The following is a 13,120-nucleotide window of genomic DNA, read 5'->3' as shown; positions in this document are numbered from 1 at the left end:
TTTTTTTTCAATTCCAGATATGTTTAAACTTTAAAGTATAAAATATTTCAACCCTGGGAAAAAAGTATTAGTACTGAATGGTAAAAACGTGTGCATTCATTTTAAATATACAATCATGTGTGTGTGCGAATGCTTCTGTTACATTCACATTCCATACTGAATGTCAATCTACCATTCAAAAACACAACACAGTTTATTTGTTTTCAAGCATTTTAAGCCACTCAGGAATGAGGCTTTTTTTATACAAACAAACAATCAAAATTTTTAAAAGAATGTCGAGTGAATGCAGATCCTATGGATTCAATCATTTTACAGCTCTGCCAAAAACATATAACGACTACATAGTGACTACATGTGAAATTTTCAAAAAAATTTCGCCTACGTTTTTTGGCTGTTAGGGCTCGTAATGTAAATTAATAAACAAAAAAGTTTTTTTTTATTGGGAGCAGGAGTGGAGCAAGAGCGAAGTAAAATACAGGAGTGGAGCGATCAAAAACACCTTTGCTCCGAAGCGCTGCTAAAACCATTTCAACCGTTATGTTACATTGCAAAATTTTACGACTTTATGACCTTTCGACGCTTACGACATACCGTGAACACCGTAAATATTTATTCAAAACAAAGGAAACAAGTAATTAAAAATTTTAAAGGCAAGCTTTGATTAGTGGTTAATAAAAAAAAAAACCAAAATCGACCCCCGCACCACCTAACGACAAAGTCTGTTGTGGAGTTATTTTTTCCATTGTAAGTAATATATGTACGTTCTACAAATCGGGCCATAAATACGGATTTTCCAAAGATCTCGATCTTCCTTTCCATATCAGACCAGAAATAGGGATTTTTCAAATAGCAATAAAACGTTTTTAACTTAAACGATTACAATGAAATAAATAGCAATAAAAATTTTAACTTTTATTTTCGGTCCAAAAAAAAGGTCACAAACAAAATTCAAAATTTGACTGAAAAAATAAAAGTAAAATTTTAATTTTTATATTTGACTAAAAAAATAAATCGAATTTCAAATTTTCTTTTTGACTAAAACCATGGTGGAATAATAACCAGGAGTTGTCAGTAGCGACGTGTTTGTTGTAATTTTGACAAAATCGGCATGCTTATTTTCAGTGCTGCCGATCTTAATTTTTAAACTACTATTAGTTGCGAAATAGTATCTAACATATTCCATTTTAATAATTCGTTTTATCGCGATTTTTAAATAACTTGGTGTTTTCAGAACGATATTAATATTTAAAATTGTTGGATTTGTATAATTTTTGTCCTCAAAATGTAAAAAATAAAAGATATCGTGGTTATCAATGGAAAAAGACGTACACAAAAATCGTATGGAACGGCGATTTTTTATATCAAATAACTTTTCCTGCATTGTCATAACATTGAACCAAATGGACTACTGATACACCAGAATAGAGTGGCTGCATGGTTAAATTAGGAATTCGATTATATTATCGATATTTATGTGTTTTAGTCTATTTAAAAAATAATTTACAGTCTTATAGGAAATTGCCTTATTTTACAGCTCTTACTTTTTTAAAGTTACAATATTGTATGTCCAAGCGATACAAACATATATTCGGGCTTATAAGCCTGCAATTATACATTTTTCTACTACTTTAAAATGCGTGACCGGAATAGACCTGCCGAAAAAGTGAGGTTAAGTTACTGAAAACACCTTGTTATTATTCCACCATGGACTAAAACAATATTTTTCCCGCAAAAATTTTCATTAAAAACAGTTTCAAGCTCAATAAAATTTTTGAATATAATTGTTATAAGGCCATAAATAACAAAAACAAATAAAAAAATAAAAGTTCAAATTTTAGCTTTTCTTTTTGACCAAAAAAATGAAAAAGTGAAATTTTAACTTTTCTTTTTGACCGAAAGTATAAAAGTCAAAATTTAACTTTTATTTTTAACTGAAAGCATATCAGTGAAAAAATAGCAATTATTTATTTACTCTTTTGAAACCAGATATTTAAACTTACCAGTTTTCCGCCCACTGTATCTCTGTTAATTCCAGTTTCGTAGCGCCGACGTTAAATTCTTCCAGAGTTTGTCGTTGTGCGCTCTCCTTGTGATCCATTGCAAAGGCCAATAATTGTATTTTGCACTTCGCGAAGTTGGCAACTATATATTTTGGGCGGAGGCGAAATACACGCTGCTCATTTTTAATTCTATACTCCAGCACAAGTTTATAAATTTCTTCATCATGCACAATAGTAAAATCTATACTATCGTTATCGGGCAAAACATGTCCACGCGCCGCACCCTGACTGATACCATTACAGTAAATTGGCATTGAGCTAACCCATTTTACGCCCGCATCTTCCATGTTTAAATCTACGGTGAATGAACCAGTGATTTCTCCCAGCATTTCAAGACAATTCGATTTGATAAGGGTGCGCTTCTTCGATTGACTTATGCTTATACCAACATCTATGCCAGTGGAATTGACGAACAACGCCCAGGATGTTACTTCCAGACATGTGGAACATGAAAATTCTTCTACCGGTTTCATCACATACAATAGATCCGCGGTACCGGTACAATAGGAGGTGCGTTTCACGCGTAACTCGTCTTCATCATCGAGATGCCATTTTGATCTTAATATTTGTGCAGTTTTGAGCTTATAGACCGCGTCGTCTATACCCCAGCTTTTCTCATCATAACAAAAGAAAGTGCTCCATTGCATCGATTTCAATGAAAGTGTTTGCTCTGTGCTGTTTTCGCAATTCAAAGGATATCTAAGGGGAGAGAAAGTAATTAAGTTTTTTTTAATTGTTTCATTAACTTTTATTTTTACTTGGTTTGGAATGTCACTTTGTGCTCAGTTAGGTGTGTAGCAGGTACATCAAGTACGTATCGTCCGCATGGTTCAATTTCAAAATGTTTTCCTAATGAATGCTCTTGGGCTGTCAGAGCGCATGGTAGTCGCGATTGCACCTCAAATATGGGCCAGATTGTGACGAGTATACGCTGCGGCTCGAACGCTTCATTACAAAGTTCATTTATATCTTCGCGTACAACACGAACCCAGAAGCTAACAAATTCGTTATTTGATGTGGGAACTGAAAAAAATATAAAAAAAATAAAAAATAGGCGCCATATTCCTTTCCAATATTAGGTTACACATACGCATTCCACAAATAAGTTATAAAGTTTGTTTGATATACGCTGACAGTTTGAACTTTGCTCAAGTTTTTCTACAAGTAGCTTGTGGAACAAACCTATTAGTTACCACCAGAAATACCTACCTTTCACTAGCCATGGCAATTTTTTATTCGGCTTTAGGGGTATATCACCAGTGCGTCCTTTCACCTTTGGAGTCAACATCTTCAGTCTGAAACGATAAAAACCATGTAAGTATATGTACCGCTATTTCAAGAACAAAATACTAATTTTAAATAATTGCAGTTTAAAGATTTTTCTCCGAAGCGCATACCTCATTGATACATTTGATACACGCTGTACCGCTGCGTAAAATGATGCGTAACCTTCCTTTTTTACCAAATACTGAAGCGGTCGCTTCTCTGCGTCGCATTGGTTTTCGTCAAATCGAAATTCTACATGCAACTCTTGAGGTACCATGGAAATAAGCTCAATCTGCCCTTTCAGCAGCACTACCACCTGAGTGGATGACAGTTTTTGCGACTCTATGATGAGACATTTATCGCCGATACGAATAGTTTGCAGCATGCGCTCACCATCGAACTTGAAGGGAATGGCAACCGACTGCGACGCATCAGTAATGCGCATCTCATTGTCAGCAATGAAAAAGGAAAGCTCTTGGTTGATGCCATTACTGCTAAAACTGTATAAACTGCACTCCAACGGTTGCAGTTGTATGCGTTCTGTGGTGCCTGTTTGCCCAAAGGATACCACCGCATGCATACGATTCACAATAATACATTTCGGCAAAAGTACATGACATTGCTGAGGTTCAGACGTTTGGAATAGCTCTTGCCAATGCACCTGCGATGAGAGTAAAGTGTGAAGTATTGATGGGCCAATATTGATACGGAACTTTTCAAAGACTGCGTTGATGTTCAAGGTGCGTTTTAGTTGGTTTACGCTAACGTAGCTCTGCAAAGTTGCGTCCTCTAGCACAGAAAGCATATTCAAAAATCCGTAATCTAGACATTTCACGTTTACGGTCAAACTGCTATTTACGCTGTAAATGTTTGGGGTGTTGAAAGACGCATGTATGCTCAGATTTTCTACTGAAACGACCAAGAACGCTTGACTTATTTGCTTGGACGGAGCCAGTGTATATTCGGCCAAAGCGGGTGGCAAATTGTATTCATTATTGGATTGATTGAGCAATTTTAATTGAAGCGACGCACATGAGAGCAACACCTGCAGTTTAGGTACACTTTCCGATTGAAAAGCCGTGTCAATGCGCATGCAGCCTACAAGCACTTTTGGATGTAAAATGAATTCGTCGTCGTTGCTTTCGATTTTGAGGAGCTCCTCAATTTTTAAGCTTGGAATCTGTGTTGGAATATGCAAAGAAGCAATTGTAAAAGTTCAGTGCAGCATTATAAGAATTGCATATACCTTGTCCTCCTCCTCTTCACTGGGCTCAAAGCATTCGCCATTCACGGCGACTAAAGATTGCATTATGACAACACGCCAAATGTTGGCACAGATCTCACGCTCAGGCAATACAATATCTTTGGATGCGGTTTCGGAAAGCCAAAATTCACTGAAATGCAGAAAACATTCATGCGACTCGCTAAAATATTCCATTTGGCAGCGTATATTAATTGGCTTTTGGGCCTGTTGGGGGGGAAAAAAAAGTTTAATTAAATAAAGAAAGGAACCAAACGAAATCCACTTACCGCCATTGGCACTGGAAAAACATGAATTTTACACATTTTCCTTGGTTGAGGGTAACGCCAACAAATAATGCCATAATTCTTTTTGATTATTTGAATTTGATAAGGTAGCGGCAGGAAAGTGTCTGTAGTCATATCGACAAACTGAAATGCACCAGCCCTATAAATAGAAAGATAGCTACGTAATGTATCTAGATATAGCACAGATGCGCTAACATCATGTATCGGCGTTACCTCAGGTCGTCTTGATAAAATTCCTCCCGTGTCAATTTCTCCTTGTTTTTATTTGCATTTTTAAGTTCAGGCAAATTTTTAATAGAGATTTTCATAGGAACCAACTTTTCAGCAGACACTTCTGCCGGTTTTCCCATTGGAGGGCGGTTGCTCAAAAAGCTCAACCATTGCTCACTGACATCAGCGGCCATTCTATTCAGTCCTCGTTGGGTGCGCTGCAGCTCTTTTATTCCACTCATATCTACATCCAAATGCACCACATCCAATTTGACTGCGCCGCTCACCAACGGTAAATAGTACCACGGTTCGCTGACAAAAGTAAATGTTGTACGCAGAGAAATTGGATGAATAAATATTCTTTCGCCCACTTGCACATGTACTGCACCAAAAGAGGCTTTAAGAATCGATTTTTCTGGGCGCTGTAAGAAGGTGGCATTGAAGTGCGTATCAGCGCACACTAATTTACATTCGTAATCACCTTCATTCTTCATCAGCAGCACCACTTTATCGAGCTTTGCATGCAGTCGGTCAGAGTCGTAGAACTGATTACGCATGAGCATAATTTTAGACGCTTTTTGTACAACTCTTGTTGTCCGTGGGTCGAGACAGCCACTTTGCAAAACGGTTTGGTACAAGATTAAATTATTGTGCAATAGAACTATCGTTTGACTTTCCAGAAGTGTAATGATTATGGGCCTTGCTACTTCAACGTCGGTCTCGACGAGCCGTTGCTTAGTTATATGTTTACGTAAGGTGACTAGTGGAGGCGGTATGCCGGTGGTACTCAACTCGCCAGGCCTTGTGTCCAAAAACTCAACCGAAAACGGGTTGGCATCATCAGTATGTGATCCCATGGCGGGTACTGATTGGATATTTAAATTGAAAACCGATATCTGCGTAATACTGTCGTAGATATTTTGCGTAAACATAAAGCTCGGCTGAGACACCGAGAAGGAGAGCAACGGGGCCAATTGCAACCTAGCTACTTTTTCAGAGCATTTTCCTTTTGACTCGGAAGTGTCTGCCATTTTACCAACAACCTCATATAACTTTATGGTGAAAGTGCCGGCTATGAATGAAACAGTTTGAGGGAATTTGCGAACAGCAGAATCGGTGACCGATGTGAGTTGAGGCAGGTGCTCTTGCCGTGATTGTTGCGAGTGAATACCGGAGTCGGTTTTCAGATTGTGCTCGGTATATTCATCTATTGGTTCAAACGCTGATGCAGAGTTGCGGGTATTTTTATTCAACGGAAGAATAAGTAGTTCAGCGCATTGTATAGAACTACTAGAAGTCTTTGAAATACTGCCAGATTCGCTCTGACATGGCTGCGCTTTTAGCATTCTCAACGCAGGAACAAAAGTTCTTGATTTATTACTTTTTTTGGCAACACTACATTTGGAGAGATAGAAAGTTATGTAATGAATATGTTGTACATAATACGCACACAAACTCACGCAAACAGTTTATTTATTAGACATATAAAACAGCCAAACGCATAGAGCTGATCTGTATTGAGTGTGGCGATAACATCTGAGGCGCAATTGAATTCCACCGCCTGACCGCAAATCAATACGTTGTTGTAAGCGATACAAGGCGCGAAGATACCAATAAAAGTGAAATGCGTGAAAATATCTGCAATATAAGGCGACGAATCTCGATTTTGGGAATTCCATTCCACCGCTGGGTTTGAATGCTGAAATGTTTTTGCTTGCTGTGCCATATGACCCAAAATCTCCATCCAGTCACCAGTAGACACCGAAAGATTTTGTAAAACCAACTCATATTGACGATCTTCAACCAGCGAACCGGGTGTATTTAGAAATCCTAATTGCGCCGCTTTGCTGTACACATCGGCGCGTAAGGGATTGCGCTGGAGTGGATTCTCCAAATTGGGTGTAATTTTAATGGATTCAATCTAAGTAAATATAATTGTTATAATGTGTATTATAAAGTAGCATTTGATATTATTTACTTTCCAAATAACCGCTGTACAACACTCGCGCTCTGTTGCTAAAGGCGTGTATATAGTAAATCCCTTGCTATCCAAATGAATCAGCGGAAGGTCGGAAGCAGTCGGCGGATTTGCGTGCACCAGCTTATGCACCTCTGCACTAGGACACGCTTTGCAGCCGCTGGCCACGAAAAGAACACCCAAAGAACCAACAAATTCCCTTAAACATTCCAAATCCATTATTATTTCCATTGCTTGGATTGTAACTATAACTTCAGCTATTGAGCGACTAGCGTCATATTTCGGTTTGACGCCGATGCGCGTGTAAAAGCTCTTAAGCCCCACAGAAGTGTATACAATATTGAAGAATGGCATATTTGCCACCTCACCGAGCATTTTCAAACACAAACCACTGTGGATCACCCATGTGCCAGGCTCATTGATATCGGGTATGTAATAGGTTAGGCTGCATTGCCCAACCTTGCCGGTGAACTTAGTAAAATCTTGACGCTGGTCAACTGTTGAAAGTAAGTCTTCAAATTCAAAAACAATCTTACTCTTGCGCTCTTGTGCAGCAACTTCAAAAATTATCTTCGCAATGGACCATTGGCAAAATAGAGAAGTAGTATAGGTTGTTGGAATTTCTGAGAAAGAAAAAATCGATCAATGCTCCACATTAAGATTTTAGATTTTCATTTCGTTAAAAATTTCATTTGCTTACTTTTTTCTAAGAACACCGAGGATACTGACGAACTAGTTTCTAGCTCCAAAAACTGTTTTATTGCAGCACTTTCCTCGGATGCAGTTACAACTTGCATAGGCGGTGGAAATGTATGGGTTTGTGTGCTTGCGGTTAATTGTGCCATCGGTCCCATTAGTGTGACCACCTTACTCAGAATCTCCATATGTAAATGTAATGCCTTGCACTACAAATATAAAATGTTTACTAATTCAACCGTTTCGAAAATAATAATTAAATTAAATTATAAAACGGCAGGGGTCGACAAACCTTCGTTTCCGATACATGAAAATGTATAGGCGTCGTATCTACATGGATTGTTATGGCATCAACTTCCAATGAATTGGTTGGTGGCTGCGTTGAGAGTGAAGTAAATTCTAATTTTGTGGTTTCGGTTAGTGGCGCCGGAGATGATTCCCCTTGTACATGTGCGGACATTCTCATATCTTCATTAATGTGTTCACTGGATTTTTCTTTTACAGAACTAGCTAGTGTTGACGTGGTTGAAGTTAAATCCGACTTCAACAGCGTCTTGTGTGTAACGACAATAGTAATTGTGGTATACACATCTGGCAATACAGAACCCAGATCGGGACAATTGCACCTTTTAATACTTAGCCCATACAAGGCAATCACCCAATTTATCGTGTCCTTCGGAGTTGTATGTATTGTGAATTTCTTCTGGAGATTGGTGCGTGATAAATTTTCGGCGTTGGTGGATCGCATCGCTATTTTCGGTAATTGAATTTGGGTATATTCACTTATTATATCCTCTTGATTACTATACCACTTAATTTTTTCTGCTATATGCAGCCTTATGTGGCCGAGATCTATGCTGACAACTAAAGATTTGATTTGCTGCCAAAGTGGGCTGGGCGTTGGCTCAGTGGACGTCGGTGCTAATATGCTGACCGATGCATCCATATCAACTTTGTCATCGCGTTCGGAGCTAAAGTGTATAGTCTCTTCAGGATGTGAAATTTTGCGGGAGGGCAGAGAATTACGTGAAGAGCGTCTTATAAGAGGTGGACCTGCACCTGTACCACTTGCTGCAGTTATATTTGTGTGCACTCGGGGGGGTTGGCTAGAGCTGGCATGTGTTTGTGATGGAGCATGTGAGTGAAGCTGCTGAGTGTGCAATTCTACCTCGCTCGATGGTTCTTAAAATAACATTTGTTTAGTTAAAATCATTCAAAAATTTTATACATTATACTTTTGCTTACCTTTTTCAACAGTGTGATCGTAATCTTCTTGATATTTTAAAAACTCGATCAGTGCAACATCTACAAATATTGAGCTAGGTTCCACCCATATGGCAAGCGCGATAAGCTCTTCATTTTTATTTGGCGTCAAGTGGATGCCCTCCGGATTTAATTGCAGGCTCACCATCAGCCATTTCTTCGGTTTATTCCCTTTTTCGGAGTCCAGCAAGAGATGTTTTGATATACAGGAGTTTGAATAAGTTACCACATATGAAAGCAATGCATAGACTTCAGCATATGCAGAGGTATAGCTCTGGAAGCATTGGATATCGGCGTGAATGCCTTTGAGCTCGGTATGCAAAGTTGGATGTAATTCGTTTTTCATCAACTGCATCGATTGATTTGCTATTTTCCACAATAAGTACGGCCTATAGCTAAGCACACAATTTAAAAGACGCTCAGTAATTATTAAATCACGCTTATTAAAGTCAATAATGATGAGTTCGCAATTGAAATTGGCTTTTCTTGTCGGTATAAGTATGTCTTCCCTCCAATGTTTTTTTTGCAAAAGGTCAGAATACACAAATTCTATATGTGGTATATGCATTAATCTGGCAGTAGTCTTCCGCATCCTGTTCTCCATTGATAAGGTGAACTGTTTTATATGGATAGCGTAGTTGTTGTAGCAAGCATCGATTAGGACGTGTGGCTTTTCCGGTAGTTGGCAGGTAGTGTGCACTAGCTTATCGGGATTCAGAGGTGTACACAAAGTTCCATCTAAGTTTTCAATATGTGCCAAGAAGTAGGGCATAGCTTGCTTTAATGCACTCGGCAGTCGATGTTGGCCCTTTTGTGTGGCTGTTGCTGGTTCCGTGCTAATATAAATTTCAAAGTTTATATTTTTCAAATCAAATTTATAGATGCGAAGCGGTATGAATGTCATTAGCTCATCGTAGTCCTCCATTAGTGGTGGTGGCAGTTTGGATGTGCTTGAGCTGCTCGGCGCAGCCATATCTAACTGGTCTACATGATAGCCTGAGTAGTCGTAAGAATCAATTAAATCTTGTATTGTTTGTTTAACCTGTCGAAAAGACTGATTCCATCGGAACGTGAGACCAGATGAAAGTACACGATACGCGAGATGTGTGTCCCTTACAGCTGCTGTTGACAAGTCGAGTTCTTGCTGCTGGTTATCACGAAGCTTTGGGGTTTTGTATTCGACGGAATCAAAAGCAATAATGGGTGTGCGCTTCAGCAAGTACTCGTCAGTATATTGTAACATGTACGCATCGTAGTTAAAGAATGTGCTGAGATTAAACGCCGCGGCCTTTTCATCGAAGAGGCTACTATCCAAAAAGCCTGTGTCTTTTTCCAACTGAAAATTAATATATAAAGTAGAAATTACTATACGAAAATGATTTGGAAATAATAGGGATTTTACAGAAGCGCTCGAAACCAATGCCGACTCGGAAATATCCTCGACTCTGTAGCAACCCAAAGGATCGACTATTAAATATGAGATGCCTGATTTTGTACTACGCCAATTCTGCTCTTCACATGAGACTTTTTCAAAGTATAAGCCGCCGAGGGTTAAACGTACAATGGGTGTATACTTAATGCGTTTAGTATTACTAACAAAAGTATCCACAATCAACTCAGAGTTTTTTAGATTAATGTTTAACTCTTCCAAATATACACCAATATCTCTTAAATGACCGGTAACCTCTTCGTCAGTAGGCTCATCGAATTCCCCAGGTTCAAATGATAATGATGGCAGTTTATTCCAGGCCCAAAGTAAGAGTGAAGTGCTATTAGCTTCAACATTCTCTTGGTCTTCGAAGATTTCGTCTTGTTCTATTAGTAAGCCTTTTCCATTTGGCCGGCCAAACTCAGTCATTATGTCTACCAAGCGCATAATCATTGGAAATTGCATAGATGTAATATTGATGTCCATCGATTTTGTAAATATTCCTACCCGAATTACACTTGTACTTGCCATCGTGTTGGTGTTATATTTCCGCAGTATGCGCAGTTCAAACGAACATCTGCAAAAAAAAAATACATACATAAAGATACAATTGCAAACATAAATTGAATTTGATATGATACCTATATAATATTGGCTCCTGGCACACTTCAATGTGTCCAGCTGAATTACGTTTATCCATACATATGGTAAGGTCCGATACTTTGACTAATTTACGCATCATCACTTTTACAGGATGAACATCTGTCATGGCCATTTTCCAACGCTCATCTGCTGCGCCGAACTGCATAAGTTGCACGTTCATTGACACGACAATATCGTCTTCCACATACTTAAGTATTATATTGTGGCACTCCAAGTTAATGTTGTTAATTATTTTGTTTACAATTCCAGATCCTGCTGTTTGTTGTACAGCATTTTGATCATCATTTGCGCGCTTGCGCTTTTTCGCCATTTCGCCAACTTTGTGTTGTGGTGATGAACTTGCTGACGAAACATCATCTGGCTTGTAACGTCTGAGCTTAAGCACAAATTCAATTGTATTAATTATAATGCGTATTGGTTCTGAAGTGATCTTAGTCCACGGTACACGTATAGTCAATTCATGCACATGGCCTGATAAAAATTCACAAGGCAACTGCAATTCCTCTTCGAGTACGTCCAGTCGTAGATCAAGGTTTTGTAGCGTGACTTCACCTTCCCAAAGGGAGAGCTGCATATCCTCTGATCGTATGTTCTTCACATACTTTGCCACGTACTCCATAATGACCGGCGTAACGTACGACTCGATGCGAAACATCTTGGCTAGCTGTGCTTGCAGGAGTACACTGGTATTTTTAGAATAGTTCGTCTCTTCACAACCTTTTTAACTACTTTAACTGTTAAAATAATTTTTAGTGCATTTTTATGTAATTTTACGTGAGGTTACATCTCCAAATTGCACTACTGATACCAATTTTGTGAAAAAATGCCAACAATTATCAACTGCAGAATTTTTAATATGACGTTAACAAACAGCTGTTTGATTGTCAAACCTGTTTGCGCTGATTGGCACATCCTACGCCGGGTGTTTATTTAGAAACAGCAAATAAAAACAAAATACCATAATAGACTGATATAAACAAAAGGAAAACGTGCAAAAATGGGTGTTCTTATTAGAGCTTTGTTTCTTAACAGTTTATCTCAAATTATCAGAAGGGATCTTCATCAAAAGTGAAAAACTATTGAAAAACTTGATAAAGTGCTAAATTTGATAAATGAATAATTTTGATAAATGAACTGTCAAACTTTGTATGGAAATATATTTAACCGAAGTGTGTCTCTTTATCAAACGACTTTGGTGGATATATGTATAAATTTCAGCGAAATTCATGCGTACATGAAAGAAAGCGGATAAACTGATAAATTTAAGCAATTTATCCCTTTATCACTTTAGATGAAGACCCCTACTAATTTCTTCTGGAAAGCGTTTCTTAAGTCTATGTTTCAATAACACAAGTTTCAATAAACTGACAGAGGCCCTCTCGCACCGCACCCTTTGCTGTGGCGTCGTGTTGCTTCACCGCAAATTTACATGGAAACAGTGTAGCTTTGGTGTGAAATAGACGTATAAGCTTTTGTGCAATATGTTTATTTGCATATGCATATGAATGAAGCACATTTAACTGATGAAAACATGAATTGATTTTAAATTGGATGTTTACATAAATCTCATATTAGTCTTCCTTTAATTTTGAATCCTTTTTCAGTTTTTATATAGCTAAATAGCTCATAAATTACGTAATTCACGTAGATATATTAATATTTCGTGCAATATATCGTTTAAAATTCCAGATTTCCTGCAAATACATCAGCATTTACAAAAGGAATTTCACTACTAATTGCCTACTTTGCGTGCTTTTCTACTACCATTTTCGCAACAAGGGATTGTATTCTTCCCCTTTTCTCCGTCCTTCGTAAATGCAACCTTTTGTAAGGGAGTGTCAAACCGCGGCTGTCAATAATTATCTAACCTTGTGTTATTGAATCATGTCTTAAGTCTAGGTTCAGACAGAGAAAAATTTGTCGCGGCAACTCGTTAGTTGTAGGAGAGGGAGTGACGAGGAAGGGGGAAGGGCACCGAGTTGCCCATGCTCGAGCAACACGCTTTGT

The 13,120-nt window shown here is 38.2% G+C and overlaps 1 protein-coding gene across 1 annotated transcript; it reads right to left on the bottom strand.

The window, feature by feature from the left end:
• Positions 1 to 1,893: 1,893 nt before the first annotated feature.
• LOC108363123 (vacuolar protein sorting-associated protein 13B-like) lies at positions 1,894 to 11,991 on the bottom strand. Its single transcript, XM_017616393.1, has 15 exons — positions 11,092 to 11,991; positions 10,424 to 11,027; positions 9,004 to 10,357; positions 8,051 to 8,940; positions 7,763 to 7,967; positions 7,063 to 7,685; positions 6,545 to 7,005; positions 5,088 to 6,479; positions 4,857 to 5,013; positions 4,573 to 4,794; positions 3,458 to 4,506; positions 3,270 to 3,355; positions 2,819 to 3,083; positions 2,001 to 2,759; positions 1,894 to 1,931 (listed from the first exon to the last, which is right to left on the bottom strand). The coding sequence occupies exons 1-15, from the start codon at positions 11,766 to 11,768 to the stop codon at positions 1,928 to 1,930; spliced, it is 8,748 nt and encodes a 2,915-aa protein (XP_017471882.1). The 5' UTR covers positions 11,769 to 11,991; the 3' UTR covers positions 1,894 to 1,927.
• Between the last annotated feature and the right edge of the window lie 1,129 nt (positions 11,992 to 13,120).

This window comes from Rhagoletis zephyria, unplaced genomic scaffold (assembly GCF_001687245.7).
Source record: "Rhagoletis zephyria isolate East Lansing unplaced genomic scaffold, Rhagoletis_zephyria_1.1 Rzeph_scaffold_01195, whole genome shotgun sequence".
Classification (NCBI taxonomy): Eukaryota; Metazoa; Arthropoda; class Insecta; order Diptera; family Tephritidae; genus Rhagoletis; species Rhagoletis zephyria.
Note: the sequence above shows the minus strand (reverse complement) of the source record. Positions and strands in the feature narration are given on the sequence as shown.

Excerpts from the sequence above, each read along its gene's own strand:
- LOC108363123 (XM_017616393.1), bottom strand. The coding sequence starts at position 11,768 with ATGTTTCGCATCGAGTCGTACGTTACGCCGGTCATTATGGAGTACGTG. Across the intron at positions 10,358-10,423 it reads CATTGGTTTCGAGCGCTTCT|TTGGAAAAAGACACAGGCTT; the intron begins GTAAAATCCCTA and ends ATTAATTTTCAG. Across the intron at positions 3,084-3,269 it reads ATTGCCATGGCTAGTGAAAG|TTCCCACATCAAATAACGAA; the intron begins GTAGGTATTTCT and ends TATTTTTTTCAG.